The sequence below is a fragment of the Corvus moneduloides genome, chromosome 5 (assembly GCF_009650955.1).
Source record: "Corvus moneduloides isolate bCorMon1 chromosome 5, bCorMon1.pri, whole genome shotgun sequence".
Taxonomy (NCBI): domain Eukaryota; kingdom Metazoa; phylum Chordata; class Aves; order Passeriformes; family Corvidae; genus Corvus; species Corvus moneduloides.
The window spans coordinates 33476543-33491928 of NC_045480.1; the positions used below are offsets into that span (position 1 = coordinate 33476543).

A 15386-nucleotide genomic window follows, 5' to 3' on the forward strand; every position below is an offset into this window, starting at 1 on the left:
TCCCTCTCTAGTTCATCTCCCAGCTGTTTCAGCCTTACTGTACTATAAACCTTTCTCCATTGACAACTGGTCTCTGCTGCATACTTTGTGGAACAGAAGCCAAAACCAGCAACCCCTTGGTCAGGCTCTGCAAGAGTCAGGCTACAGTCAGAATGGCTCATGAACATGAATCAAACCACAGGATGACACTGTAACCACTTGCTAAATAACAGCATTTTAAAAATACAGTTAATTGGCTAATAATAGCCTTTCAAAAATCTACCACATAAATCTGAATCACATCTCTGCCTCTGAGACAAACTGGTTTTTAACCAACAAATTTTGCACAGGGTTACTTCTGAGAGGAATTAAGAGTTTTCACAGAAACATTTTAACATCGGTGAAGAGGCAAAAAATTGTAAGTCTGCATAGAGGTGTTTCACATGATCAAGAAAATGTGCATTTAGAATGAAGGGACCAGGCTTTGAATAAGATCAGATCATCGTGGCCTCTCACGAGACAGACATTTCTGGGCTACGCTGCAGTTTAACCATTGGCAGTACCAGACAAAGGAAAAAAAAACAACATCCCATTGTTTCCCCATCAAGAATAAATAAATGTCTTTCCCTGACAATTTTCTGTAGTCCATCACAGACAGTGAGCAGTGTTAAAATGCCCACTTTTTTAGCCAAAGTGGGTCATACCTCCTCTTCTGGAAGCATTAAGAGAATGACATAGCAAATACCCTGCCCAGAAGTGGCCTAGAGAGCAACAGGAAGAAGAGACTAGAATTGTTCCTCCACCATGTGATCCCAACAAAAACACCGCCATGCAGCTATACGACAGGGAACACCTGTGCTTTGGTCAAACCCATCTTGACAAGATGCTACTAAGACATACGCCTGCCACTTAGCAAAAAGGCAGGCGACATTCATCATGCACTGGGCATATTTTCTGCCATATGGCATGATGTGCTTGTACACATTTTGCAGACTATCAAAAGTTCATCTGCCATATGATTAAAAACAGCCCCATTCCCAGGCAGACATTCCCAGCTCCATGAGGGAGGTAAGCTCTTATGAGCTCTTATGACCATTGAATCAGAGTAAGAAATCTTCACCAGCCAGATCTGTAAGCCTTAAAATGGGCTTATCTGGACAAGACTACAGTTTAGCACTTGGAAGTACTTTTAAAAGAAACAATAGGTGTGAAAAGTACTACTCCTTCATTAACAAAAAGAGAAAGTTGCTAATATAAAAAGAATGTCCTCACAGAGTTTAGTTAAAATACAGATTCTTCTAGATCTTTCCCCCTATACCGAAAGTAAAAAAATACTGGTATTTCTAGACACTGAAAGCATGATTACCAGATCAATCAGCATATTATGGAAGGCATTCCAGTAGGTTGTTCTTTTTGTTTTTCAAATAAAGATTGAAGTTTTATTTCATGAATTGAGAAAAATAGCACAGACATATCAAAGCAAGTCCAACTTGAAATATTGTATTTCACACAGCATGAGTATACAGAAGATTGAGTTTGCTGTCCCAAGATAATGTGTCTTTACATACCCACACAATTACTTTGAATACAATATGTATTCAGAGTTGATGAGATGAAGTTGCTTTTCTTCAAGTACAAACAGTATCCAAGTTCAAAGGACAACATCTGATCTTGGTCTATAAAATGCAAATGATTGTTTCAGTTGACAGAATAAACTGACAGACTACCTCTAGCCCGCAAGTCCTAACCAACAAAAAAATTCCAAAAGCAAATTAACTTTTTAAAAGTACGCTTAAACAAGAGGGAAAAGGAATCTCTCCCCCAGGAAGCTCTTTTAAAAACAAGAGTCAGAGATTGACTTCATCAGGTAGGAACTTCACCATCATTAATGGTTTTGCACAGAAAAAGGAAGAGCAACAGTATTCATCAATATCGAATATGTGCTATTTAAAAAGACCCAAACCCAACACCCACAATGCAAATCCCTTCAAATTACTGAAGAAACACAAAAGAGAAAACCACAACTACTGTATAACTTCTCTTTTCAGCCAATAGCTGCTCCTTCCAAATGAAGGACAAGTCAATCTGTCCATACAGATGGCGACCTCAAATACATGAGGACAAATGGCTCCAGTTTGCTTTACACAGTAAGACATTAAAAATCTTGAATTACGCCATTATTCTGGTGAGACACTTTGCACCAGAGCATAAAACACATTTTATGAATAATTAGGAACAAAATGCATCAAAGAAGTTCTCACCTACTTCCATAAACAGTAGAAATTAGCTATTCACAAGCATATTGTCAACAGCAGCACATTCCCAAAAATCAACTAATTCTGCAACCATGCAATTACAAAATTCCTCTTCAACACAAGCTTCACAGCAACAAACATTTTAAAGATCAGTAAAAAATACTGCAGCATCATAAGGGTTTCTTGGTGACAGAAAACATATTTAGGATCAGGACACCTGTGACAGTTTTACTACTGGCTCACCTAGGAAAGATGAACACAAAGACATGCACAAGAAAACAAAGGAGACACTCAACAAAAGAAATGGACACCTAAGACAATAGTTCCATGGCAACTAGGATTGATCTGCATCTTGATTTCTAGAGCACCATTCTCCCCTTTGGCTACCAGCTCTGGACTTGCCTCCTGGCTCACACTAGCATTACTACCCAGTCAGTGACACAACATGCTGATTCTGCTGGAAAACAACCCTAAAAACAAGGGATTTCATTTTAGCCAAATCACTTCCTGGGGTCAGTTTTGGTGGCAGGAAGACATGTAAGCAGAACCATGCCAGTCTGGACTCAGTAGGCTGCATTATCCTCCTGAAATATTTTTCTACTTCCCTTCCAAGTTGCTTAAATTCATAAGAACTTAAACACCACAGCATAACAGTTGTGGAATCTTGGCATAATTTCTATTCTTGCCTTTCTGAAAGTGTATCACCATGGAAATATTACTGTATGTAAATATGTTTGTCCATTTTCAATCTTTTCCATTACTTCCAGGAGTAGTAGTCCAGTTTTCAGTCATCTGTGTAATGTATAAATTGTTAAATCACAAATACCTGTAACACTTTTCTAGGCTAAAAAGAAAAAGGTAGCAAGAAACCAAAACAAAACCCTTTTCACAAAATTCAACTTCTCTTGATGTTAAAAACGTTAGTAAGTGGAACTAGAGAAATCCTCTTATCTTATTCTAATAACCTTAGTATCATGTTCAAAGCACAGAATTTTAACCAAACAGTTGAAGACTGGTTATTTAACTGGAAAAAAAATCAAGTACTCGTAATGCAATCTGTAGAGATCTCTAAAGTTATAAATAATTTTTCATATTTGATATATACATTGACTCTTGCTATTTTCCTTCACTTGTACAACTTCTCATTAAGTCTTATGTTGTGCATGACAACTATTGTAACAATATTGTAAATCAAGATAGGTTTAAATCAAAATAGCTCTGGTAGGCAAGTACTACAGACATTGGTCTGGATAAACCACAGCCTTTACCACTTGTCCCACTTCACATACCAGGTCACAGTTCTTGGCTGTGACCAGCAGTACATACTTTGTGCACATAAGCAAATACTCTGCATCATTTCCTGACTTGTTAATTTCACATGCTCCAAGATGAAAGACACAATGCAGCTCTATCACTCCCAGAGAAATAAAGAACAAAAGCGTTATCTCGGAGTTTTCAGCCATTTTCACTAATGCTAGAATCAACAATACACAGCCCTATGTAAATGACAGACTGGTTAGAAAACCCACATACACCATCACTTTGTATTTTAACACTGTCTGATGCTATCACAGCTATAGTAGCACCACAATATTAGAATTCTACTTTACACTGGATAAACAAATGAAGATATCAGAACTTCAGACACAGCTAGTCTCTCATTGCATGTTCAGTACCTGCATCATGGGTTTCATTTTGAATAAATACATAGATCAATTAAGTAAAAGCAGTCCTCAACCTGTCACTGAAATCAGAATGAGATACTAGACTGTTTCACAGGGAGCATGTGCATCCCTGAGCAGACAAGGAGGCAGGAATAAATTATGTAGAATTGGGATAAAAACCAGATATTTGGGGAAAAAATACTGCCCTCTGTCACTACAGGATTATTGCAAGCTGCACACCTTGGAGTGCCATTAAAGGATTCTCTACTAACTTTTCAAAAGAGCAAGTTGACCATTGCTTATCAAAGCTTGAATATCATAAAGTATGTTGAAACAATCATTTGGCAGCTCCACACCATCAAAAATGAAAAACCCTCACGCCCTCCTCAGTTACTAGCAAACAAGGGAAGGGAAGATCGGAAGGGAATGAGAAATGATGTGAGAAACTAGTGATGGTTTGCCATTAAATTCATTCTTAGCAAGCAGCAGCCTAAAGAAAGGCCTTATCAGATAGTTGCTGTAGTGGTACCTTAAGTCATCAATGTTGAGGTTAGCACTTAGAATTAAGATCAATCCCTTCCAAACTGTAATAACTAACACTTATTATTTTACTCATCTGTCACAGCACAGCTTTCTTACATATAAGAAAGAATCAATCCAAATGTATCTTTGAGTCTCTGATGATGCCTCTCACCATGTTATTCGATTTCAGCTTGCCTCTTATTTGCTACCTTTAAGGAGCCCAGTGTCTTATACGACTCCAATTACTGCTGTGACTGAAAGTCTTTTACCATGCACCCCTGAGCTACAGTAGTATTCAGGAATGAGACAGGATGAAAGTTTCCCAGCTCAAATAACTTCAGCTTCAGTATCTTCAGTCTTCACAGTCTCTGCTGTTCACAGGACAAGAGAAAGCAAGCTCCAGTGAGAAGGTAAGGAATAAGCTGCCCTTCTTTTCTAAGGAAAAAGGGCAAGCGACATTTAATTGCTGAAACCTAGTAAATTTTCTAATTCAGACAAATCTAGCATAAGTTACAGAATCTCATGCAAAAAATTGTAGTGTTTTCACCTCCTCAAATGCTGAAAGCAGCAATGGAAACTGCATTCCCTATTCACAAAGCAAACTCTTTCACAATCTAACTCGTAAAGTTCTCTGGTTTCTGCACATCCAATGCTTCTCGAGCTCTTTCTTAGTTACACAGTTAGCAAGTACTCTCAAAACATTTTAGCAGAAGTATACTATGAACTATTTCAAATTACAAATGTATTTTTAAAATATTTTAGTCCTCAGTAGAAAGCGAAGTGAGAACAGAAAGGATAGTTTTGTTTTCATAGCATCTCATTCCTTACCACTGACAGGAGTGGGACAGGAGTGCAGATAAAGATTAAAATGAAGATTACTCACAGCTTCAGAATTTGTGATGTAGAACTCGTTTTAGGCAAGCTATAAAAAAAATCGTCTGTTTTCAGTCAATTGTGATCAGCAGTGTGCATTGGACTATTTATTATGTAGAAACCCAGACATCAGAAACCCTGAATTTATGGTAAGAAAACCAAGCATCATCCAGCTGCTGAAAAATTCAGATTACCGAGATTCCTATCTCCCATTTCACTCCTCCTTCATGCATTACTCTGTTGGTTCCACTAAGGAATATAACAAACACGAGGCCTACTTCAAATGTGTTGAATGACAGAAAAAAAAGAAAAATTTTTCTTTTCAAATTCCTGTCCCACCCCAAACCCCTATTAATTATCAGAAAAAAAAACCCAAAGCAATACCTCAATCAGTATCCCAAGAACCTGAAAGAGTTTTCAAGGGAACTTCAAAAAAGAGTATGCATTCCTCTAACCCTTTTCCCCCTTTTCATCCGTTTCACCCTCTTCAGTCCATAGCTGTCTTTTAATATCTTCATCAAGTAGTAGCAGGATACAATTGATACTTTGGGCTATTTCCCTTCTTACAATAAGCCAGTTCCAGAAGAACTGTCATGACCAGCAAGTTCCCAGTTTGCTGTAGCTTGAGGGAGTCATAAACAAAGAAATCACATCTATAAGTTTAGTGAGTGAAAATGTTACTACAACTCTCACATTCTTGCCTTTTTGTTTCTCTTTCTCATTATATATCTTAAAGTGCCCTCTCTTTTGGGCCACCAGCCTTCAAAACAAATCAGCACAGAACAGTAAGTGTTTGGACAGAAAATCACTGTTGAACAGTGCAAAACATTAAAGACCCTCGAGCTTCCACACCACTTCTAAAACACAAGTTAAGTCACTATTGCCCTTGAAAGTGTCAGATTCTCTAACATCAGTGGGATTATTCAGATACATAAAGTGGGCAAAACTGAAAAGCGAGTCCTAAGCTTGCAGCTGAAGTAAGTTTTTTTTCCATGGCTGTACACAAGGCTATAATTATATTAACAGACCTGCACCATCTAAGCAGTAACAAATACATGTACTATCAGAACAGTCTAGAAAAGAACATGAGAAAAAATATTTTAAAAACCCAACAACCACAAATACAATTTTCCAAGAAGCTTTCAAATATGGCATTTTCAACTGTCCTCTTATTTCTAGATGTGAATATTTTAAACTAGTAACAAAGACGTTCCTAACTGTGCTCAAATACACCTGGCAATTTACGAACATATGGCTAATGTCTCACAGCACTAGTCTTCAGTATTTGTATCTTCTAAATCAAGATTATTTTAGAACATCAAGCATGCCTTTTCTATGTAATCATCCAGGGAATGCAGTGTAACAACATCAGAAGGAATACTGTCTGTAAAAACTTACCTATTTTTCACTTGCTTTACCAATGAAACAATTTAGAAGCCTATCTACTATAATATTCCACAGCTACATCATGAAAACTTTATGATGTCTATGAGAGAAAATAGTTGGGGGAAAAAAAAGTCCTAAACTATCATCAGATGAGGCAACGTGTTTTCAGTCATTCTTTAGAATCCATTACTTACATTTTGATAACTTAATGTAAGTTTTAGAAACAGCATGAACTCAGATTTTATTGTACTGACAAACTTGGAAAATCACTTTTCAACTTTTCTGACAGCAAGCCCAAATTATGTCCTGTATGGTTTCCAAGTATGTATTCTCCAAATACATGGAGGATAAAACTGAATCTAAAGCAAAATCATCACAAGACTTTCATTAATTTCTTATTATGTTTTCTGAAACAGGTCACCAATAGAAATACAGACTGCAAATAGAGATACTGTAAATACAAATACTGCAAGTTGCACATCAAATGGGCTTGTCAGTCTCTCTTCTGTGCAGGCAATTCAGCTTCACAGTTGAGCCATGTACACTAAAGCATGAATTCTCTTAAGGACCTAGGGCAAAATCCCTTTTTATTTGTTTTGCATGACTGACACAGGTTAACAATTATTTCAAACACTACTCTTCTGATAAAGGTCTTTATAACCTGTAATGAGAGCCAAGGAGGTAAAGTCTCAAGACTTGGTTTCCCTTTCACTGTAAGGTACTAATGAAACAATACTTATCCTATCCCTATAGGATGGGAAACACACAAGTGTTACGTCACTGTCTATTCTGTTAATGAGAGTGAAGACTCAAAATTTACGATCGAATACAAATACTCTTGAACTTTTCAGGACTGCAGAATGTATTAAAAAATTAAATTAGTAGTATAATCATTGAGGCAGTATTACAACAAGTACACTCCATTCCACATTTTGCTTTACCCTACAATCATACTATCTTCTATTCTGCTTTGAAAACACACATTTAAGGTCTAAAACTAAACAAAACTTCATATCCACTACTTCTAGAGACAGTAAAGCCAGAAGTTTTATAGCACCTGCATTAAAAAAAATAATCACCCAAGAATACCAGGTGTAATGAATAACATTGTCCTGTATACCTTATCACCTCACTAATATTTACAAGGTAATTAACATGATGTGAAGTACAGAGGAATTTAAGCATGAAGTTTGCCACTACTGGAATTTGCTGTTATAGCAAGTAAGATTGAGCAGTAGGCCTTACACACGATGCTCGTCAAAACTTCCCTCTGCAACTTGCAGCCAGCAAGCTTCCTCACAACTACTTTTTCTAAGTACACCTGAGAAATATAAACCAAGACCTTCATTTATAATTCATTGCTCCTTGTTTCATAAATGTATAATGTCTGTTAAAAGTTTGTTGTGTTTTTTTTTTTAATAAGACTGCGCTGCTTTCAATTGCAACACTGTATTTCATAATATGCACAAAGTTTTGGGGTTTAATTATTTTCAGCACCACTTCGGACAAAATATATGTTTTGCAATAGGTATCTTGTGCGCCTGTGATCCAGCTACTAAAAAACAGTCATTGAAGCCGACCCACAGAGCCAGCATCCCTGTCCAGCCGGCAGACCTGCCCCCGGGACGCCGGGGCGAACAGCCTTCGTGCAGGGTACTTCACTCGCTGAAGCACTTCCACGGGAGTTTTACAGAGCTCAGTCCCGGGAGGGGCTGCGAACACGCCGGGCTCCGGCTGGCGGGGGCTGAGCGGATTTGGGCTTGCCGAGGCCTAGCGAGCACACGCGGCCTCCGCAGCCCCGCACACCGCTGCAGGGGGGGCAGCGGGGGGCACACGGCAGGCCCCGGCGCCCGGGATGCTCCGCCAGCCTGGAGGGAGGAGACAGCCCCGCTCGGCAGCGCCCCGGGGAGAGGGAGGGCGAGGACCCAGCGCCTCCGGTTTGGGAGGGACACGCAAACTTTGGTACCTGTCGGGAACTCCCCAAATGCCAGCGACCCCCGGCCGCTCCGGGAGGAACTCTACAGGCTTCTCCCTCTCCGCCCCAACACCAAGTCACGCCACGGGCTTAGAAACCAGGCTGTACCCATGCCGGTAGGAAGGAGGGCACAGTGTGCCCGGCTGCAAGCGGGGGCTTCTCCTGCCCCCCGCTCCCTGTCCCGAGAGGGGGCCCTCCGGCGCGCCCCCCGCCCGCCCCTCCGCACCGGCGCTGCCCCGGCGGGGCCGCTCCGAGTTCACCCCCCGCCCGGGCCTCGCCGCCTCCCTGCCCGCGCACCACCTGTCCCGGGGGTCGATCCAGCTGGTCTGCTTGGTGTTGTGGTCGATGTAGAAGACTTTGCCGTCGTAATCCCTCGCCTCCTCCCAGCCATCGGGTAAGGGAAGCTGCCCATTCCCCGCTTTCCTAGGCATGGTCGGACGGCGGGGGTAGCTGCTCCATAGGGACAGAAAGAAAGACGGGAAGCGGGAAAAGCCCCGACGGCCGGAGAAGAGGCCGGGAGCGGGGGCTCGCGGAAGCCCAGAGAAGCCCTGTGCCGCGGCCGGGTCTCAGTCCACCATGCCCGGGCTGCCGCCTCGCCCGCGCCGCGGCGGCGGGTCAGGGCTGCTGGCGGAGCCCAGCTGCTGTCTGGGCGCGGGGAGCCCGGCTGAGCCCCGGGCGGCCGCGGCCGCCGCTCATTAGCATGAGATTAGCATCCATCTCATCTGCATGCACATTCCTCCCGCCGCATTCCTCAGGGTTAACCCTGGCCGCGCTGCCCGCCGGGCCGGGCTGGGCCGGGCTGGGCCGGGCAGGCCGCGGCCGCGGATCCGGTACGGCAGCGCCCGGTGAGGCAGCGCGTAGGGCAGGACGGCGGGCAGGAGCGGGGGAAAGGCTGCAAGAGGGGTCCGCCTGCTTCCATCGAGCTTCGCCCGCGGGCTCGGCCGGCGTGGAGGCAGGAGGCAACGCCCCGCGGGGGACGGGCGCTCCCGGGCCCTCCGGCCGCGTCCCCGCAGCCTGGCGGGGCAGCTGGCGGGGTCGGGAGCCCCGCGGTCACCGCCGGCCCGCGGGGGACAGCAGCGCCCCGGCATGACGGACACCGGCGCGTCCCGTTCTTTGTCTGCGAACTTGCCGCGGCCCTGCATGGGGTGGCGCAGGAGACTTTGTCTCGGGGCACGTCCTGGCCCTGGGAGTGCGGGGAACGTGCCCCGGGAAAAGGCAGCTTTGCCCTGAGTTGGGGCGGTGTCGAGTTCCTTCTCCCAGCCATTCAGGCCCCGCTAACCTCCCTTTTTCATCCTTGTGAACTCTCGCTAAACTCTAGTAAGGCTCAAGGGTTCCTGATAAGGACCTTGATATTTAAAATACTTGAGTTCAAAATTTAAATACAAATGGGAACCCCTCTTTAACCACGGAAGTACCTAAACTTAGTGTCTTTGGTTTTGTTCTTGTATGTTTGTTGGGTTTGGGTTTTTTTTGAGAGGCACCATTGAAGAATATGTGTACACCGTGTATGCCCTGGACTGTTGTGGCCTGAAAAGCAAGCAGCTAAGTCGCATGAAGTATAGAAACCAGGTGTGAGTTACTGAGTGTTTATCTCTCATTTGCCACAGGAGAAGAGTACCCCAGGCTGGTTACCATGGTTCAGCTGATAGAAGGTAGCTTAATGAGCTCTATTAATTTGCATGTGTATCTGATTCCCAAGATCTGGCACTAGAAGTAGAGCTTCTGTGAGGGAATATGACTCTTTAGTTTAGCAGCTAGGACTCCTAGGTAATTGAAGTCCTTGTTGCCTAGAATGTTTTATTTGTTTTCATTTAAAGGTACTGGCTTTAAGTAACAAGATTTTCCTGGGAGAGGAAGTCTCGAACCCAGAGCTGTCCCTTTTTTTTTCTAGGTCAGTTTATCTTCTCCATTATAGCTTTCTAGTATTCAACTCTACGAGTTATTCTTCTGAAGCAATTTACACTTATTAAGTACTGGACTTGTTCAGTGCATAACAAGTTTTTGGATTCCACTTCAGAGGCCACATATCTGACAAACATTGAAGTAAATAATTTATAGCTATCTAAGTCCTACTGTTGGATCTGCTCCTAAATAGAAAAATGTACCAGCAAGGTATTATTTTAATTTAGCTAATTGCCAATCTGGTACAAATAAGATCTGTATTATTTTAGTCATTCTACTTGTTTCATTCTGCAACCTTGTCTGTAAATGACCCATATGCCTCTCTCCTCCAGACTCTCTTGAAGATTTTGACGTCTGTTGTATTAAGGTAATGTGCAGTGAAACTACATATGTGAAGTAAGGTCCTGGTAGTTAGCAGTGAAGAAAAACTGAGCTGTCCTAACTTCTCAATGTCCATAAGAGTTGAGCCACTTAGGGAATGCAACTGGATCATTGCCTATTAAAGAGATTAAAGAGACAGATGCATTTATTTTCATTGAGAATATTAAGTTTCAATGAGCTGATCGGTTTCTAAAGGCCCGTTTTCTTGTCCATCAATAAAAAAAAAATCCTCATTTTTACATTTATTTTGTGTACTTTTAAACAATCTACTCAATTTTATAATTTGTCTATAGGTGTCATCCTACAGTGAGAAACTACATGTGGCAGTTATGGGACAGGATAAACTGAATTTCCTTTTCCCTTTTAAAGTTCAATTTGCATTATCAGTAAGACATTTTGTTATGTAAGTTGATGAAAAGCTATTTTATTTCTGAAACCAGCTGCCAGTTACTTATCTTTGGCATTAACCAGGAGCTTTTATAACAATACAGCCTTTTTTGTCTTGAAAAAGCAGGCCTGTTGTACTGCAGCACTCCTGTACTCATAGTCCCTAAATAATCCACACAAAAGAAAGTATAAGATTAGAAAATCTGTAATACCAAGACAAAACTGAAACATCATTTGTGTCAATACTTCCTCTGAAGGTAGTCATGGTAATACTCGGGTATTACTTAGGGGGTAATACTCAGTTCCTACTCTCTGTCACCACCAAGGCAGCCACATTTTTGATTATTTGTCAGATGAGATCCACATGAGTGTGGATCTGATTTATAACCGTCTTTACCAATGTAATACTTCTCATCAGAAGACATCAATATTTTAATTTGCACAAATAAATGGAAATTGTAGTTCTTAAATTTTGAAAATAAATACACTGAAGTCATTGCATAATTGTCTAATTTTTATGTATATGCTTGTGTGTCTATATACAGATGTGCTTACACTGAAGTATAAACTGCTGCATGGTGTTAGGCTCTCCCCTTCCTCCCTCTATTTTCCACTGTTTGAGTACTTCCTTGTGTTTGCATCCATAGTTAGAGTCTACAGTCCAGAATGCCAGTTTAGGACTACTTAGGCATGACAATATTTGAAGTCAGATGGACAAAAAGTAGGTGTTATTTGTGTAAATAGACCTTTAATATTGCCAGTGAGAACATACTGCCTTTTGAAGGTAGTTTCTCAAATACACCTCCTGCATCTCAACTGGTAACCTGCCTAGCATGTTGTGCTGACGTTGTCAGCTGACAGCATACCCCAGATTGTTTGGCTTAATTGCATAAGACAGCATAGTTCAGAAGATGTAAGCGTGCTTTATTCAAAACACAGAAAGGTGCATATGTGTCCAAAAGCATGGAACAATGTAGCTATGGCATGACTTAAGTATCTATCAGAAAGTATGATAAATAACAGGATGTAATCAATGCAAAGGGGCTAATCATTCCTATATTTTGCTTTGCATATGCATGTTTAATTGGCCTGAAGAAATTTCTGTGGTAAGTAGTACAGAGTTAAAGGATTGAGCTAAAGAGAATTAGAATTATAACTATTTTGTGTCATCTAAAAGAAGAAAAAATGTCTATGTGAAAATTCAGAACACAAGTATGGAAATGGCTGTATCCAGAGAGGAGGTCTTCAAAGGCCTATACTTGTACCCTGTCGCGTAACAAGGAACATACCCGCTCCAGTCTTTACTAATGTAGTTAATCTCCTGATACTCTCTTCGTGCTTCTTCTTTCACAGTAAGTCTGTTCCTGGAACTGACTGTGATCAAAAAATGTGTGTTTGTACCTTGTCCTTCCCTAATAGGAGACTCCCTTGATTTGATGATCCACTAGAGTGTCATCCCTGGTGAAATGTACAGCTGTTACAGCTCTAACTTGTACTATCCACAAATGGCTCTGAAGCAGGACCTGCAGCAGTCTCCCTGAAAATCTCCATAGTTCAGCTTTCACTGCTTGCACACAGAATTTGAGTACAGAATGAATTATGAAGTATGGTAACAGAATCAATTTCTAGAAGCATCTGACAAAAATGTTTGAAAATATATATTGGTTATGTTGGGGTTTTTTTAAACACTTAAGTCACCAAATATGTACAGTGAGTCTGACTTCCGTCACATGCAGTTACTGTAGAACTCTAAAAAGTAATCGGTATTTTCAGCATTATAAATATTTGTTTATTTAACAACAGTGAATTTTATCTCACAGCTGTGTTTTCAAAGAAAAAAGCATACACCAAAAATTTCTTCCATATGCAGTGAGATTTTTAGTTTTAAAAAGTGTTTAAAAAGTCCTGGAAAGAAAAACTGTGTACATACATGAGGAAAGAAAGGAGGAGCTTTCTTCAGAAAGAAGCTGTTGTCAGCTTCTGATGCATGTATACGTCTGAGAGTAAAAGATCTTTGAGTAATACTGTTTCTGGTTGAATTTTTGATGAAGCTCTGCAGGATCAATGGATCCAGGTAATGTTTATACTCATCCAGCTTTTCTTGTTATTCCAAAGCCTGCTCTCTCCACTTATATCCAATCGGACAGCTTGCTGCTTAGACAGTTCTACAAAGATTTCCCAGAGTATCAGTGAAAAAAGACGATACCAGGTTCTGCTTCAGATTAGTATATGCTAGCTTTTTTTCTCCAGAATTTTGGCCTCTTTTTCTTGCTTTCAGGCATGCATAGGAGAAAGTACTGAGCAATTACATATTTTGAGTCAAGACATAGTATAAATCTGAAAGTAAACATAGAGAATGATTTAAAATTATTGTTAGTCTGATTAAAAGTTTAGAGTAGAAAATGAAAAGTTTTGAATGGAAATGATGTGATATGAGCTTTGCCTCAAAGTTAGCTATGGAAATGTGAGCAATGTTTTCATGGTAAAATCTTCTCAGACTCACCCTAAGCTTCTCATTAAACTGACTTAGCATTCAATTCTGTTAAGTCTTACTAATACTGCTGAAGTTTCTGTGAACAAAGAAAAAAGAAGATGGAGAATTTTGGTTGTTCCAAAACCCCTAGGACTGATGAGGTCCAAATTAGTGTCTGATGCATATTCCCAAAAAATTCTTGATGCAGTCTTGGTATTACATCTTCCATAGTAACAGTCTCACTATATTTTTTGTGTATATCTGGTACTTGTATACACATTTTGGTTTCCTATGTTTCGTCATATCTATGGAATTACACTGTCTATTTGCTGCTGCCTAATGGCTTTGGAAAACCACAAAGCATGTCTGGTTAGCCAAGAAGGTTCCCAAGAGTCTGGTCTTCTCTTTTGGCCACGTGTAAGAAAGAAGCCAGCCAGCAATAGAGGGTTACTGCTCATCGGCATGAGGGGAAGAATGGAGGAATTTCTCAATAACAGCTCCTTTGGAGGTGAACAGCAGTTAATTTCTTCAAGTATTTAAGATGTATTATCAACTAATATTCAAGTTTGCAAGTTTACAGAGCTAATGCTTTTAACAGTCCCTCTCTACTGGTGTAAGGAGTAAGTGCTCCCACCACAGCCAGAAAAAGCACTTAGTGTACGTCTGCTGTGTTGTGTCTGAGGAGGGAAACAGATGAAACATGAAAAGTAATGTTTTAGCAATAGCATCCTGAAGTACATTTCTTCTCTGTATCATCCATGCACTTTCAGAAACACGGTGCAGCAAATGAAGTAGCCTGGACTAATAGTATTTAACACCTGCATTACAAAAGAAAAGATGATTCTCTAACTGGTGGAGAGAGTTAGGGAGCCTTTCTTCTAACAAATGAAAAATTGTATTTTAAATGCAAAGAAGTATGGACTTGCCAAACTCTACTAAGTTCTTCTTTTCTCCTTTACCCACTTTTCATCTCTTCTTTCACCTCAAGATAAAATTTCTTAGCATGAATCCAAAGTATTTTGATGTCTGGCCTCAGACGTCAGCCAACAACAAAGGAACCTCAATCCTATTTCATTGCTAAGTGAGGCTAAAAAACCATGCTGCAAAAATAAAATCAATCTGTGCAAATTTATAGCAAAAATGGGAGTGATGCATCAATACCGAGATTTAGCACTTCTAGACTGCTAGAGATGTTGCTGAATTGTATGAATCATTTCGTGGCAGTTTTTATTCTAGTCTGGTTATCCAAAACCCAGAATCCCAATATTCTCACTTTTTGGAGGATTGAAACAATTTGAAGAACACAGCATGATACTATTATGTCCACTTTGCAGTGGACATCAGAAAAAAAGAATCATGTTAAGTGACATGATGGAGTAAAAAAAATGCCTGTATGAAATAGGATAGGTATTAGAATGTTGGATGCTTTCAGCTCCTGAACTGAACCTATTGAACTGAATTGTATCATTTTTATTATTTCAATATGTTGTCTCAGAAATGCTTGGGATAAGATTTCTTATCACAAGAAAAGCATTATAATTCATACAATAATTCCTTTTTTTGGTATCTTATTCTCAGGTAAAAGATGT

General features: G+C 40.6%; 1 protein-coding gene across 1 annotated transcript in view; it reads right to left on the bottom strand.

Moving 5' to 3' along the window:
* The window catches only part of WWC2 (WW and C2 domain containing 2), a 95563-nt gene extending 86226 nt beyond the window's left edge, over positions 1-9337 (bottom strand). Inside the window, exon 1 of the mRNA XM_032109915.1 lies at positions 8955-9337. Coding sequence (XP_031965806.1) covers positions 8955-9085 — 131 coding nt within the window. The 5' untranslated portion in view covers positions 9086-9337. The remainder of the gene's footprint in view (positions 1-8954) is intronic.
* Between the last annotated feature and the right edge of the window lie 6049 nt (positions 9338-15386).